The sequence below is a fragment of the Trachurus trachurus genome (genome assembly GCF_905171665.1).
Source record: "Trachurus trachurus genome assembly, chromosome: 14".
Classification (NCBI taxonomy): Eukaryota; Metazoa; Chordata; class Actinopteri; order Carangiformes; family Carangidae; genus Trachurus; species Trachurus trachurus.
In genome coordinates this window covers 12,747,484-12,764,035 of record NC_139903.1, presented here as the reverse complement: position 1 = coordinate 12,764,035, position 16,552 = coordinate 12,747,484, and the positions used below count along the sequence as shown (strand labels likewise).

At 41.9% G+C, this 16,552-nt stretch overlaps 1 protein-coding gene across 7 annotated transcripts in view; it reads left to right on the top strand.

Annotated features, from left to right (window-relative positions):
* Positions 1–8,181, top strand: part of LOC310997596 (unconventional myosin-XVIIIa-like) — a 60,794-nt gene extending 52,613 nt beyond the window's left edge. For all 7 annotated transcript variants that reach the window (XM_083987352.1, XM_083987351.1, XM_083987349.1 and 4 more), the window contains 3 exons: positions 2,672–2,794; positions 3,330–4,784; positions 6,644–8,181. In XM_083987352.1, coding sequence (XP_083843478.1) covers positions 2,672–2,794; positions 3,330–4,770 — 1,564 coding nt within the window. In that variant the 3' untranslated portion in view covers positions 4,771–4,784; positions 6,644–8,181. The remainder of the gene's footprint in view (positions 1–2,671; positions 2,795–3,329; positions 4,785–6,643) is intronic.
* Positions 8,182–16,552: the final 8,371 nt, after the last annotated feature.

Genomic DNA, 16,552 nt, shown 5'->3' with positions numbered 1-16,552 from the left:
GTTACAATAGCAGGATTATTATTATTATTCCAGGAAAGACACTAGCTGGAAAACGGGTGTTTTTCAAGCAGGGCTTCCCCTCCCAACTCTAATTAATTACTGTAAAGTATGTAACCGCCTCCCTCTGCATAGACTGACCATGGGGGCAGCATACTTCTTAGAACAAGGTGCTAACTGAATTGCATCAAGTGCGTCAAGCGCGCACTCTTTTATTAGCAAACTGAGACCCTATGCAGCTTTTTTTGTCACTATGTAATTAGCTCGCATTGAATGGATACTGAAAAAATATGTTTTTGTCACCACACGCACTAAACTGATTGAAGCGAGCCATACTAGATCTGATGCTGAGTGTAAGTATTTGTGACAAAGATTTACAACCGGTGCAGGCCGATTGTCAAAAGCGATTAATGTTCACTTCTAAATTCTTGGGGCTTGTTTGTATCTATGGGCCTCAGGACTGTTTAGCTAGTAGTGTGAGGCCAAGGACAAATTGTTTGTGACACCATTTGTGCAGCACTCAATTGCGAGCCACCTTTTATTTCGCACGTGTGTGTTAAAGAGAAGGGGTAGTGGGAGATAATTTTGCTGTGGGCTGGCTTCAGTGTTTTGTTGTCTAATATATCATGTCAAAAAGTCAGAGCGTCACCGAGCTGACAAATGGGCAGCATGTGTAATCAACTTGCAGCAAGTATTAATGAACCTGTTATCTTGTTTTTTTTTTTCCTGTGGTGAGCTTTTATCAGTCATGTTTACCATGCAATACAGAAGAGAGGGGGTGGAAAATAAGGCAATGAAGTATAATAGAGGTTTTGTGTAGGAAATTATATATTCAGTACATTTAGTCTGATTGGGATTATCATCACCTTCCCTTAAGAGAGGTCAATGGTGAGAATGTCAAATATGTAAAGGCCCTTAGAAAGCTTAAAAGCCTGGATATTATGTACTGCAGTCCACATATCTATGAATCTGTCTGTGCTCACACCCTCACAATCCTCATATGCCGCCACCACCACCACCACCAGCGCCACCTTTATTGTGTAAAATCACTTTTAGGCAGACAATCAAAAAAAAAAGAAAAGAAAAGAAAAGCAGGAGAGGACACTGTGTTCTCTGAGGAAACATGACTGAATGTGTGACACTGGGAATAGTAAACTGCTCACCGGGAGACTCACATAGTAGATGGATATGTGGAATGTGGACAAATGATAGAGCGCAGCAGTCTGGCTGTCATCTCACACCTCCTTGTGTTTGCTTGTTCTAAGCATTTTCCAGCATGTTTCCAGGTTTAGATAGATAAGCTTGTCCATGAGGCAAGATCTGTTACCTGCACCGCGTCTCATTTTTAATGATAGGCAGCTCTCCGTAGACACCAGATGAAACATATCTACAATTCAGCGATACACTCGGTAAATATTTTAAACTGATGAAGCGTGGCTCTGAAAGTTACTGAAAGTATAAGGCTGTGAATAATAGCAAAGATGAAACTCTTAAGTCTGCTATAAATCTAGAGGAATTGGATTTTTCTGTTCATCCTCAACACCCCTGTCATCAGTAATATTAATATACAGAGCGTTGTCATGCTCCGAAACTAAAAACTGTATCACGGAAAAATGTAATTTTCCCAGACAGGGGTTACCATGGCAACACACATCAAATGTAGTTTATAGCTCCAGAACATATGTGGCCCTGTGTATCTTTTTTTAGTAAAGGACTGTCCATGTGCAAATTAATTTTTACATGTGTTACACTCAAACTGATCACGCATAACGCTCTGTCCAAACGCCTTTTTCACCATGATGGTGGCATTTCACCCTCCTCTTTTCCCGTCACATTAAACTCCTCGGACAGCGCCGGTGCATAATTCAGAAAAAGCAGCATAGATTTTAAACCAAATGTACGAGGAGGGGTGGTGGTGACCTTATGCAGGATGCAGGATCTACCGTGCTTTTTCATCACCATCTGCAGGTCCCTGTGTATTGATTGTTGTGTCAAGCATGGGGCCACAGGGCTGTCTCATGGCTCTACTCCAATAACAATCACCAGGAGCAGGTGACATGCCACACAGATGCTAGCAGCCCAGAACCAGCCAAACAAGTTAATTAAGCCTCCAAGAGCTTCATCTACTGTACCTTCTGCATAGATAATGGCGTTTGCTTCACTCATCTTCATCTGTTGAAAAACATTTTCGAATATGTGGGAAATTATTGTATCACATTATCATTCTTGCCTGTAGCCTTCCTGGATTGCTGTGCATCACACTGACCCTTGTTATTATAGGAGAATGAATACGATTACTAACAAGAAGTTTCCATTGTGAAATTACTAACAAAAACTTCTGAGTCGTGAAAACTAATTATTATTTTTGCCTGTGTGCAATCACTGTGATGTTACACTGCATAACGTATTCTCATATCAAGTCATTTGGTGTCATCTCTTGTTGGATAATCTGCTTGAATTGTTGCACAAGGCCGATTAGGGCGGTGCATTTGAGAAGCTGAGGAAAGTTTTTCCTAAAATTACTATTTGTATTAAAACAAGAGGAATTATCTCCATGGTTTGAAAGATCTTTGCTTTTGAAGATGTACAAAATGACTTGTTTTGCTGAATATTTTCACTGCATCGTGTGTCGAGTCACAGCTGCCTCTCACGGACTGATCTTATTTCCTCACAGTGGGGATGAGACAGAAACAGATTCCGAGGTGGAGGACCGCGTGGACGGCGTTAAGTCCTGGCTCTCGAAGAACAAAGGCTCCACCAAGACCCAGTCAGATGAGGGGAGCCTGAAGGGCACCAGGTTAGTGGTCATGTTCCTTCTGCATTATGACAGATTACCATGTGTTTCCCAGTGGTAACGTGGGGATAAAACTACCCACAATCCCAGGCTGAAAAAGGGCCAGGATTACCTAGGGCAGTTTGTAACAGAAAGATGAGTATTTCATGTGATTAGGTGTCATCCCTCTCTCCCAGTAATCTGTCTAATGACAGGAGGCGGGATGGGGAAATGGCTGCTGTCAAATATATTGAAGTGGCCTCTGGCCAGTTGGCACGCCTGCTAAATGATGCCTCTGCCACAGTTAGATAGATCTTCCCACTGCTTGATTGCCTCACTTCCTACAGTGTATACTGTACATAACAGCAGTAGCCAGGGGCATTGTATATGTTCCCATACTCTTGACTGGCTCCAAGGACAAAGTGGATACATTTCCCACATATCAGCTGTGAGTGTTGCACAGAATTAAAGTGTCGTATGAGTTAGTTTCACAGATTTGTTTTCTTTTTGTCTTCTGTTGGTTTTACTCTGGTGTCAACTTTATTACGTAACCCCTCAGACACGCAGCAAATGCAGATGCCAAGGAGGTGAAGGAAGGTAAGGAGAAGACGATTGACGTCAGCAAAGATGGGAAAGAAGTAGAGCAGAGCAGATCAGTGTCTGTCATGAGCTCCCTGAGCTACAGGAAGCGTTCCAACCTGAAAGACTCCATAGGTGGGACGGGCGACGAGAGCTCCCTGTTTAGCACGCTCAAAGAGCAGCCAGACATGCCGGACCACACCTCGATCCGCAAAGCCAAGTCCAAGTCTGGCGATCTCCAGGAGGACTGGAAGAAGAGCCAGGCGCAGGAGGATTTAGACGACAAAGGCTCAGTCATCTCCATGGCCTACTCCGAGGCCACCAGCAGAGCCAGGAAAGGCCTGGAGTCCCGCTGGACCTCCCGGAGCAGCCCTGACTTCGATAAGGAGTCTATGGTGTCATCGGTGGCTCCCAGCAGGATGTCTACCAGGAGGGGCATGCTGGATATGGATGATGATAATAAGTCAACTATCAGCAGTGTGAGCCGCTCCAGCCCCCGGTCTCTGCACCGCAGCAGCTCTTGGAAAGACGACAGACGCAGTAACTCGCGTTTGTCCCTTGCCCGCAGCTGTGGCCTCAGTGAATTTGGCCTGCATATGGATGATGACGACGACGATGATGATGGTGGCCGGAGTGTTGCTTTCAGCGAAGGGGGAACTTCATCTTTTAGTCCCCGCTCCCTGAGTCGTAGCTTTTCCAACCCGGCTCAACCGCGCTCCTCAGACAACAACGTAGGGGATACATCTGAAATCAAAACGGTGGCACACCGCAATTACTTAGATCCCGACTTGGAGGCGGCGATCAATGAGGTGCTGAGCTTCAAGCCCATTAAGTTCAAGCGCAGCAAACTGGACGAGTCTAGTGGTGATGAAGAGGATGACACGAAGGCAGCGGGGAGCAAAGACAGCAGGAAGAAGGGAGACGACGAGGGGCTCGGCTGCAGCACGTCCAGCCTGAGGCGCTCGGCGTCCGGCTCGGCTCTGGACTACAGCAGTCGGCCGTCCAGCATCCTGAGCACCAGCAGCTCCCGCAGTCGCAAAGATAAAAAGAGTAAAGCCTCCTCCTCTTCCTCCTCCTCCTCCTCTTCTTCATCCTCCTCCTCCTCAGATGACCGTCACAGCAGAAAGAGCTCAAGGAAGAAAAAGGCCAAGAAGTCAAAAAAGAGGTCTAGCAAGAAACCAAGCGAGTCAGAGGATTCCTCTTCCTCCTCCTCGTCAGAGTCCTCGTCCTCCTCCTCCTCCCACTCCACCGTCTCCTACCGCAGCTCCAGCAGCGTTAAGAGGGCGCCCAAACGCCCGTCTGATGATGACGAGAAAGAGCGTGCCAGTCGTGGGTCATCTGGCAAGAAGGAATCCAAGCAGAAGCAAAAGAAGATGGATAGCACAGTGATGAAGTACCTCTACAGGGCTGACAGTGACTGATACCGACAGAAGAGGTGATGCTTGGTGTGATAACAAAAAAAAAAAACCTGGAGCCTGGCATAACTCAAACTCACTCAGGATCTTTCACTTACTTCACTAACTTAGTTTGCTGTGTTTGTTCTGACACTGTATATAACCCCTAATGCTGACTTCTGCGAGATAAGCCGTGACTGCATTATTCAAAAGAAAGAGCACGACACTCATCTACTTGTTTCATTCTTGCTCCCATTTGTCTTCATTTAAAAAGACCAGCATGGTGAAGTTTGCCTCTATAGTCTGCATGACTGACACACTCTAGTCACTTCTGTGTTGTTTCTAAATTCTTTGATAAACAGCAGCTGATACAGTGCTTGCATAGGAGCTACACGGTAATCCGTTATTGTAATTGCCTGTCATCAGAAAAAGCGACGTTATGTTTCTGTTTCTTCTTTGTAAAGATGGATTACATCTCTCCAAATGTGAGTGTTCCCTCCTAATGGTGTGTTTGATGTCGTTATAAGAACATAGAGAGAGGTGTCTGGCTGCGGCTGTCCATCCACAACAAACAGATGTTGGCAATGAGTCAAAAACTAAATTACACCATTTTTTTTGCCTCAACGTGTCAACTGAGAAGAGTTTAAAGAGGTGTGGCGTGACACTTTTCCATCGCAATTAAAATGCCAAAATTAGCTCTCGGCTTCAAAAGCTGTCTATTTTCAAAGTTGTTTTATTCACAGTTTGAGCATCTCTTGTTCCTGTGTGATTGTAAAAAAAAAAATGCCAGTAGCTTGTTGGTTGTCCTTGAATATGATTTTGCCTCTCCACTTGAACAGTGGCTCTTGGGTTAATTAGAGGAATGTGAAGGTGGGGTTAGTGGGCTAAACGTGTTAATAGCTTATATATGCTCCTGCCAACAAAATGATTGCTGTCATGATAATAATAAACACTGGTTTTAGTCTGTGTAAGACAACTAACTGTAAAACTTCCATACTTACACATACTTGTAAACATTTTAGTTATCATAGCACCAGCCACGGTTTTGCCAGAGGAAGCACAGACAACTATAGGAGTTTTCACAGTGGACACACAAAAAAAATGATGGACCCGGCTGGGATGCACTTTGTTTGCCAGTGTTTATATAAATTGCACATTTTTCTTACTTACTGTACAGTTGATTGTATGAGTTCATCTCATACTGACAGACAGGTGTCAGTTTTGTCTGGACAAACTTTCTTTTCTATCTTGTGACAGCAAATCAGAGCTGTCACAGCCTTCCAAAAAAGAAGAGACGCAGCCGTTTGTGTGACAAGGCTAGAACGCAGAGTGCTTCAGCCTCCTTCGAATATCTAATACTTCACAATACACAGGTGTCAGGTTGTAGATTGCTGTGTGCCACATGCAGACAGTTCCTATTGCTATACATGGGTGCTAAAGGACAGGGGTTTTTTTTTGTTTGTTTTTTTAGCTTGCTGACTTCAGGGTATGTCATAAAGAGCAGTGCTGATGGCAGCAAAGGCTGCAGCTTTAACTACAGAGCACAGTATTCTTCACAGCCACACTATAGGTTATTGACCTTATCAGTGCTGAGTTAATCTCTTACACTATCTGACATGACATTTACTTTATTAACCGTGTATACTTACGAATATATGGATTTATCCTGGAAACACTGTTTCATCTGGCATCATGGACTAATAATATTTGTGATTTCCTTATGTACAAATTAAAAAATGAATCACGACACACACATGCAGTATGTTGTGCATGTTTTAGGGGATATGTTATTTGCTGCCTGGGGCAGAATGTAATTCTACTGCCTGAACTGCTTGTGCCCATGCCATACACAACAACTTAGTATCTAATGGTTTGTCTGTATGTGTTTTGACCCTCACAGCCCTCCTGTGTACCGGAGACACCTGAGTGCTGGCAGATCTGATGAAGACAAGGAGGTGGACAGTGACTCCAGCAGGCAGCCGCCGATGCCGAGCGACAGCGAAGGCTTATTGGCAGAGAGCACATCGTAACCCGACGGCAGACAACCTTGTGCTTCCAGTGACATCAAACACACAAAAGAGACACAATCCTTTCCCCCCAGTTTTCACCACCACTTCCCAGCCACGAAGAACAGAGAGGAGTCACACAATGAACACTGTTTTTGAATCGCTTAGCCCGGCCATTTCCATCTTAACTTCACTTATCGTAGAGCAGCCATTCACACCGTGGAGTGATTTTGCTCCCATGGCTTAAGTGTGCTTTTTCTTTTTCTTTCTTATTTAAACAGAACATACTGAATAAGTCGGTCTATACTGGACAGTAAAGTTGTGCAGTATCAGAGGACCCTAATAGCTGCTGCTGCTTTATTTATAAGAGCTGCTTTTCAGGCAAATTGAAGCACTCCTCTGCATTCTCCCCTGACTACTCCGATAGCTCTGCCAAGAGGATTTAGATAAGCCCGCTCAGGCTGGACTTCTCCAAGAAGGTCTGACCAACTATTAAGACTGTTCTTATCTCTTCCCCATTAATGTGGACTAGCGTGGTGGGAGGGATTAACCCATTTTCAATTAATTATCCCACTGTAAGTTAAAACGTGATTTTGTTCCAAGCTCAGATATCCATCATTTGAGCAAAAGTGATGCGAGGTCATGATTGGTGACATGAGAGATAATTCATTTTTATCATGATAATGTTTTAAGATGACAGACCCCCTCCCCCTTTGAAATGCTGAGAAATTATTTAAAGCTAAATCTGATTTAAGAGTGTGTATATATAGTATGGATAGATATCTAATGTTCTATGTGGAATCAAAGCCTATTCGTGAACATGATGTTTGAGTGAAATACGATTTTCTAAAGTTAGTAAGAAAAGTATAAGTTTTATGTCATATCCTTGTTTTATTCTTATCTGTAACTGGAATGCATGATGGGATGTGCTTGGTTTGGCTCTTCTGAGGCTCAGTCATGCTTTTGTCCACTTTCATATTTCTGAAAGTTCAAAGGGAATGCATTTCTTTGCCATTATGAAGAGGCTTTCTGTACAGCTTTTTAAACCTTGGATATGCAGAGATGCAGAGATGTATGGTGTCTTTTTTTAATGCACAAACACTGGATTTTCTTTTTTTTTGTGTATAATGGGAAATTAAGGGTCCTTCAAACATCATATCGTAATATTCTCAGATTGGCTATAGAGTATACTAAAGTCAGTTTTTATGATGGAGCTGCATATTTTGTTACAGGTGTCCAGGTCCAGTACAGACTGTCTTGAATTGAAGAAAATGCTGTCCATACTGGTTCAATCTGTGAAATAATTACATCATTTCCAGGGCATCATGCTCATTCTATTTCAAGGTGCCAAAATTTGAAAATAAAGAAACTGGAAACTTAACTTTATGCAGAATGAGTTTTTTATATACTCAACCTGCTGGGGAATTACAAACAGGAAGCTTCTGGTTTATTATTTACTTAACCACCCGTGTACTCTCTATTACCTCATCAAAAACTGCCAAAAAGAAAACAGCTTAAATTAAAGTCACTCTGCTATTGTAATGGAAAACCTTTATTTAATTTCAGACAGCCAGGTGTTTGGCATGTTGCTGTCCAGACACATGAATGAAATACGTGGTTATTTTCTATATTTAGCCTTACAGAATGGTAATTATGTCTAGGTTGATTTGAATAAGGAAGCATATACAGTATATGTGCATGTGGTGCGCTCCAAAAGTCTGACTTGCTATTTGCATATCTTCTCAGAAGAGGCTAATCTGCATTTCATGTCTTATTTTCTCTCTTTTTTTTCTTTGCTTCAGACATGAATATTAATGTGGGACACACAAAACTTTGATGTCAGTGATTCAGAATATAGTTGTTTAATGAAGAAAAATATATTGTAAGTCTCATTGCCTCTAAATTCGAGTTGCTGCATTAGACAAAAGTTTGTACACTTCATCATATCTTTTAAAAGGCTTGTCTATTTTCATTATTGAAAGATCATCATTTGTAACATGAGTGATTTTGGAGGTTTTTTTTTTAGTGAATAAATTCCACTGTTTGTTTACAGAATTGATGTTGGCTTGCTGTAATTGCACAGAGGTGTGATGATTTGGATGCAGTTTTGTTTCATATTCAGAAAACTGCCAGAGAAATTGGGGGTTAGAAGAGAGGCAAGACAGTTTTAGCAAAAACAAGTCATTGATGTTTTTGATTAATTTTAGCTCATCTAGCCCAGAGTAGCTTCTCGTCATTCCCATCCACTTCTCCCAGGAGATTACAGAGGAAACAAACAATTCATAGAAATCATTAATTCTGAGGAGTTGGAAAGGCTGACTGAACATTGCTCACACTACCTTGCAATACTTGGTTGTTAATATAAACTGCTGCTCAGCTACACGGTTCAGAACCAAGCTCGGGGCAAATTCAGGAAGATCAAAAAACCCAGAGCAAGCGCAGTCTTCCTCCCCACATCAATCTCTATTCTACATAGGTGCAGCTTACCTTGATTCAAAGGGGTTGATGGTTTTAGATTACCACCTTGGTTGACACTCACTCTCAGTTTGTTTTGCTTTTAAGAATCCCCTATTTATCCAACCAATCTGTAATCCTCAAACCTACACACACCCTGTTTTGGTATACTTTTCTCTGCCAGGGAGCTTTTGCTGTAATTTCACTTCACTTGCGTGCACCCTCTGGGTGGCTGTATGTTTCTGCTTAAAGGCTTTCCATTGAGTGACAGATTAAATTCTGCTCCCGATTTTACTTATTTTGGCTCTAACACTGTTTCACAAGCCACTGGAGCAGGAAGTCATTAGCTCGACAAAGCCAAGCAAGTCTGTGTTTACGATGCCACCCTCCCTGTTATTTAGACGGAATGGTTTGGCCACAGATATTTTGCTGCACTGAAAGTATAATGCTGTGCTTCTGTGGACAGGGCTGCTCTACACAATAATGTGGAATGCCCACAAGCTTAACAATGCAGCCCATTTGCTTATTGCTTAGAATACTGAGCATGTCACTTTCTCATTTCCCTTTCTATTTCATCAGAATGAAACTGTGTATTTTTCCTCAACATATTCATGGAAAGCGCATGTCTCCTCCAAGATTATTCGGTGCCAGTAAGGACAAAGATGCACCTTTTTGAAATTTCAAAGCAGATGGAGAGTAGCCAAACTGAGTCAGAACTGACTCTTACATAAAACCTGTGTGCCAGTTTTTTTTTTTTTTTTTCTATAAGCAGCTCTTTTCGCCAAGCAGCTCCACATTCTGACCTTGGTTGGAGGCCACCCGCCAGGCAGTAAAATATGTGGGGGTACTGTTAGAGGGGAGAATGTGTTTATCAGGCATCATCCTCAGCTATTAGCACTCCTGGTTTTCTGCTGGATGCCTGCTGTCAATAAAGCACTGATTGGAGGCACTGGGACACTGCCTGCAGAGACCAGGTGAGGAGGCAACATTCATTTGCAATTCTAAGATGAAAAGACGCAGCAGAGTGAGCTGCTTGGGTGCCTCTTTGTTTGCACATATCATTTCCACTCTAATGAACACTGCACAGTAGTGGGCCCTTGTAACAAGGCTCAAAGGTAGGCTCAAACATTGTTTACATTTTGCATAGGTCTTTTCAGGGCCTGGGGAACATTAAAAAGCATTTTTCTTTTTCTTGTGTGGGACCTACCGTTAAAGAGAATCAGTTTTGGTACCCGCAGCAAACGACACATCTTTGATTTTTTTTTTTTCATGCCACTCCTCATACCTAAGCACAGAGTAAAGCTTGAAAACAAATTTCTAAAAAATCCTTGGAGTGGAAAAAGGAACTGTAGTGTCTATCACCAATTTCAATGTTGGATTTGTCTCTCTATCTTCCCTCCACAGTATGCAGGTGGCCAAAGCCTCCTGCTGTGCTCAGAGCTGTTCAGTGCTGAGTGTCCCTGCCAAAGGAGAGTTTCTGCCCCTGTTGCTGGTGTGTGTGTGTGTGTGTGCGTGTGTGTGTGGGAGGGTGAGGGTGAGGGGAAAAATGAAGACTTAAGGAAGCACTCTACAGCAATCCACGACATCTAAGGGATTTGCAAGGGGTGTAAATGGCCCTTCCTCGTGGCCTCTCTCAGTGGGTAAGTGTTGGAAAGATCATTTACCTGTTTCAGAAACACCCAGAGCACTCACTTCCTCACCGTGATGTGATTTCATCTATGATGGCTTTGGCTTCCCCTTGCTATTATGTTTTTAGGTTTAAAACCCTTGTTTCAAGATCACAGCTCCTATGATCAGCTCTAACATCATATCATGTAACCTTAACTTAAAATATATCTTACACAAAGTCACAATATGCTTTGGTCTTATTCTCTCAAGGTAGAACACACTGAAAAATCTCCAAAACCAGGATTTCATATTGAATGATGGGTCTGGTGGTATGTTTGTCCTCCTCAACGATATACTGTATACACACTGTATGCTTTGTACATATGATTGATGATAAGTTGTAACTGCTCTGCATGTGCTGACATTTATGGATTGTAGTCGAGATGACACTCAGATTTGGGAATGACACTCCTGCACCTGTAAGAATTTCTGAACCCCCCCTCTGTGTTTTTAGCCGCTCAGTGGTGGAGAACAGTCGGGGGGAGAGGAAATGTTTGCGCACGCGTGTGTGTTGGATTTCTGCTGCAAAACCTAAAAGGCTTTATTTTCAAGGCCAAATGGCCCATGACAGAGCAGTGCTATTGCAACAGTATTTTGCATCTCTTGGATGTCTCTTCTCATTAGCTCCTCTCTATTGTGGAAGTGCAAACTTTATTGTCCATATCAATTAGTGCCCAAACAGATGGGGAGGGTTGACATAGGTGGGGGGGTGCTGAGGGGAGGCTTGTGTTGTGTAGGAGGCTACAGCTGTAGTTGTGCTTCCTTCTTACACTGATCCATGTAGTGATAAGTTACTAAAGCCCTCTTATCTATGTATTTTTCTCTGCAGCTACACTCATGCATTAAGACCCATTCCTAATGACCCTTGAATCTCCAGATCCCACTTCCAACCAGGAGGCCATGTTGCTTCCTGTGAGCTGCTGCCAAGCTGTCCAGTTCCACTTCACAGTCTTCAGATTTCTACATGAGCTTGTCTCTGTCCCAAAGATACATCGAGTGGCTGTTACTAATTATTTCAGACGTTCTCTCTGGCTATCACATTCAATGAAGAAATACATTTTTGATTGAACCCTTGAAAGTAATTCATGCTTTAGGATGCTGCAGGTCTTTAATATAATAAAGTAAATGGGTAAAGTTTGAAAATAAAGTATGAAAACATACATCGTAGTGACTTTACCAGACACTTCAGCCCTGTAACTCCACGAGTCATTGCGCTGAGAGATAAAAATCTTCTCGACTTGGTGCCAGCACAGCTTGGTGATCTTTACCACCAAACTCATATATACAGTACAGCACAAGGCCTAAAAACTGATTAATAGCAGGAATTAACTATGCATCTAATTGCAGAATTTCATAAGCATAACTCACTCAGCAGATGGAACTCATTGGTGTGTTTGGAGTCACTTTATATAAACCCCTGGGTACTGCACTGCATCAGTGCCTGGAGGAACATATTCCCCTCCAAACTGGGGCTTATTTAAACTAATACAAAAGCCTAGTGGCATTTTTGGCTCTGAACCTGTGTCATTGAGTCTTGGCATGTGCAGCATAAAAATGCTCTGCTGGAATCTATAGTACCAGATTTGGATGGCTGCCGTAGGCCATATTCATATCGCTGCTGTCATGTGGTGGAGACATCTTTACCCACACAGTATAACCTTTCTGTATAATATAACAACTTTGTTTGGCTGAGGTGTTTCTAAGTTGGAGAAAAGGTCAGTAAAAGCCCCATAGATTGAGATGTCCATGTGTTTTGTCAAAATAAAGCAGGTCTAGGTACTGTATCAATACTGTGAAAGTATCAAAGCGTAGCAGTCGCCACCCTATCCATGTCCACCTGCCCAGCTTCTCTTCTGATTGGCTCACCAACTTGTTAACAGAACTCCAGACTCATACTCATGGATCATCATGTCAAATAAAATACTGGAAAAGAGTAAAATATGGGACCTTTAAATATTTTGTACTTACAAAGTTCTATGGAAAAAGAATAAATAAAAAATGTTTTGGATATTTTTATTTAGTGAAGAGAGAAGTCTCAGAATCATTATATAAAGGCGATGATATCAAAGAAATGATCTATTTTCAGAAATGAACCCCATCAAAGAGTGGAAAAGTGAAAAGCTGGATGTTTTTCTGGATCAAACATGCAGTAGTGCAGCTATGTCTTTGTTTTTAAATGCACCCAACAACAAATAGCTTTATATCTGTATATCTGGATGTCTGATGTTAAATTTTAGTTTTCATTTTATAGTGATTGGCGGAAAGATATTTTTCCCTCTCACATCTGATCCCTGAATCTAATACATCATTTCTTTTCCATTTCAACTTAACCCTGCTGGAATTGGGGGAAAGCAATTTAAAGCCATAGCCAATTGGAAGACCTTAAACTGTTATTCATGACGGAGAACCAATCAACATCCAACAGTGAGGTATTGAATAGAGATGATCAGGTGCTGAATAGAAATTTGAAAATGCACAAAGTGGTAAAGTGGTGCCTCAAACATATCCAGAGATTGACAGTCGGACACTGAGCGAGTCAGACAGGATACTAATGTCTCTCCTGTCGCTCGGTCTTTCCTTTTAGCAGGGTCCACCTCACTGCTCATGTGGGACTGAGTGACTGACAAGCCACTGACATTTACAATCTCTCGCCCCCAACCTGTGGGCAAAGCAAGCCAGTATCAAAATGTGCTGTGCCCTGGATGGTTTGAGTCATCATTAGTGGATTTTTATATGGTATGCACACACATCATTATTTTTTGCTGCTTCTTCATTGTTCTCTGGTGATAGTGTATCTGTATCTGCTCTCGCTGTTTGGTTGCATTCACTGGTAATTAATTATTTCTTAGCAAGATCATCACAGAATGCTATTTATGGCCAGATAAAATAAAAAAGGAAATGGCTGGATATTTCTCCATCTACCTCTCACCCTGAAGGTAATCATTCTTTCTTGCCACAAGTCATTACAACAGAGTGACCCTACAATAACTTAATGATTTGGAATACAATCTATGGAGGAAATAATATCCAAATGGTGGTGATATGAATTCATAAAGATAATAAATATTCTAAAAAAGGAAGAAAAAAGGATTTAACCTGAGTACTGATAGATGCAGGCTCTATTTTGGAAATGCACTGTACTGTATATAGCAATTTCCATGTGACTTATATCACAAAGTCTAGCAATGTTGCTAGGAGACTTTATGTCCAGGCAAATGTTAGACTAATAGGCACTGAATTATTCAGTATCAGTAATGGAGGTGATGCTGTTAAGAAATGTTATATCAGCATGGAGGGCCTATTTTCTTCCAGAGACCTTTGCGAGTATAAAAATGGGCTGCATCACTGGAAGTTCAGGTGAATCCATTTATGTATAATTTCCTCACCTTCATCTCTGGCAGTGCTCATTGAAGGGCATGCAGTCAGAAGTGCTTCAGTGTTTTCTCTGCTCTTTTCTCTTTCCCAGGCTGCCACCCAAGCTACTGTATGGTACGTGCTGCACACAGTCTTATTCTGGTGGTGAAAATTAATCTATACTGCCTGTCCACCTGCAACAGGCCTCATATAATACAAGGGCACATGCCTTTTTTATTCACTTCTTCCTGCAGGGGCCAAACATACAGAGACATCTAATTTAAAGCTGTCGTCTCTCGCTATCTGCTGTTTCCCCGGCTAAACAATACAGCATTTCAATGAGAAGGTAAGCGCTTGCTTCCTTTGTGTGCTTTACTTAGAGGAAGAGGCTCTGGTTTCCCAAAGACATTAAAGATGTGACTCAAAATCTTCAACATTAGAAATGATCAGATGATAAGAATTAATTACATTCCTCCTACAGTACATTGCACCATTAAAACCAGCTACCAGTTTTAATATTGAGGCACTGCCGTAGAGCTATAGGAGGAGATCTGAGGGGGATTAAAAGGAATGTCAGTCACCTTGTGAGTAGAATGACCAAAAGTTCCCCCTTGTTAATCCACCACCCTCCACTCAGTCCTTTAGTAGCAGAAAAAATGCAGGGACACAACATTTTTGTCTAGTTTATCAGAGTCATGTATCCTTTATCTGATGGAGGTTGGTGCCTGTATAAACCCATGACCCTGACCATGGCTCTGAAACATCAGCAGCCTCACTGTGCTGTGTGGGGACAAATCCACGGTGCTGTCCTTGGTGCTGAAGCAGCAGATGGATTTCTAATTGTGTCTTCTCCTCTTCGTCCCACCCCTCTGTCACTCTTGTATCCTTTATACATACTATAAATACTCACTGGATTCTATATTGTAGCATCTGCTCTATAGTGTCACAGCCCTCATGATCAAAATAACAAGAGGACCACAGAGACACACGGCAGCCTGTCTTCTCCAATAACATTCACTTAATATTTCCATGATCCTTCAGCAGCGTTTGTGTTCCACTGTTCCCCAAGACATTTTGTGAAGTCTTGGCTTCAGAAAAACCAGAACTTGGCGAGGAAGCTCCAGGCAAGAGCACGGGAAAACAAACAGAAAAGCACGAGTTATGGCCAAAATGAAGTCTGTTATGAGTGGCTAAGAAGACAGTTGTAGTAGTGGGAGAAGGACAGTAACTGGATAAAATCTGATTCTACAATTAAAAATGTCAACCCAGCCCCCCTGCACTGTCTCCCTGTCCAGAAGTATGTAACCATTTACTGTTTGTTTTACAGTATTGCTTATGAAGCAGGACTTTTGTTGTTTCTATAACTTGGAGTTGGAAGAAAATAGCTCATAGCCTTTCTCATGAAAATAAGCGACTGTTGACATGATGAAAAATACAGCGTAAGTGCTTCTTTGTGGTTGAGAAAAGTGCTTATTATGTTTAGGCAGCGCCAGCATGTACTGATAAGTAAGTGGTGGAGGTGAAAGTACAGTGTATTTGCCGGAAAAGGCGGAGCCGTATCGCGGGCCTACATCACTGTGACACGCTCCAAACACAGCTGAAACACTTGATTGCCCCTTTCCATTTTCTCGACCCACCATCATTACATCAGTGACAAACATATATCTGACATATCCACGACTGAAATGCACCATTTATCTACTCTTATCTACACATAGTCACATATCCCTCTACAACTGCTGTGTAATCAGAGATATCTCTAAAAATAGATAACCACATTTAGAATAGGAACTTACCGGTATATAAACTATAATTAGATAGTGTAGAGGAGTGTAAGGCTTGGCATCAAATTCTAAGTAATTAGCATGATCATTCAGACTATTTCAAACATTTCTTATGAAGTATTAACACAAGAAACTTAACATCCTCTTTGAAGTGGATGCTCTGTTGTCCCAGGCGATGATGTGGGTCATATATAACAAATCGAGGTGGCAATCCCAGTTCACATCTGTTTTCAGTTGCTTTTAATAGCTTTTTAACTTTCACACTCAATAAATCAGCACCACATTATGCAGGATTTCACATCTTGTGGCATCTATTGGAGTTTTGTGGGAACTATTCAGACAGACAAATGCAGTAAGACTTGAGAGAAACAGCAACACAAATATTGTTGCCACAAGTGGAAGCTAGAAATCAGTGCTGAGATATCATAAGAAATTAAAAAAATGATTGACTGATGTCAGTATGTAGGAGGATGTCTTCTGAATTTCTAGCATCATGTTTTTTTGGGGGGATTTTTTTGGAACATCAGAAATAGCTGTCACTCA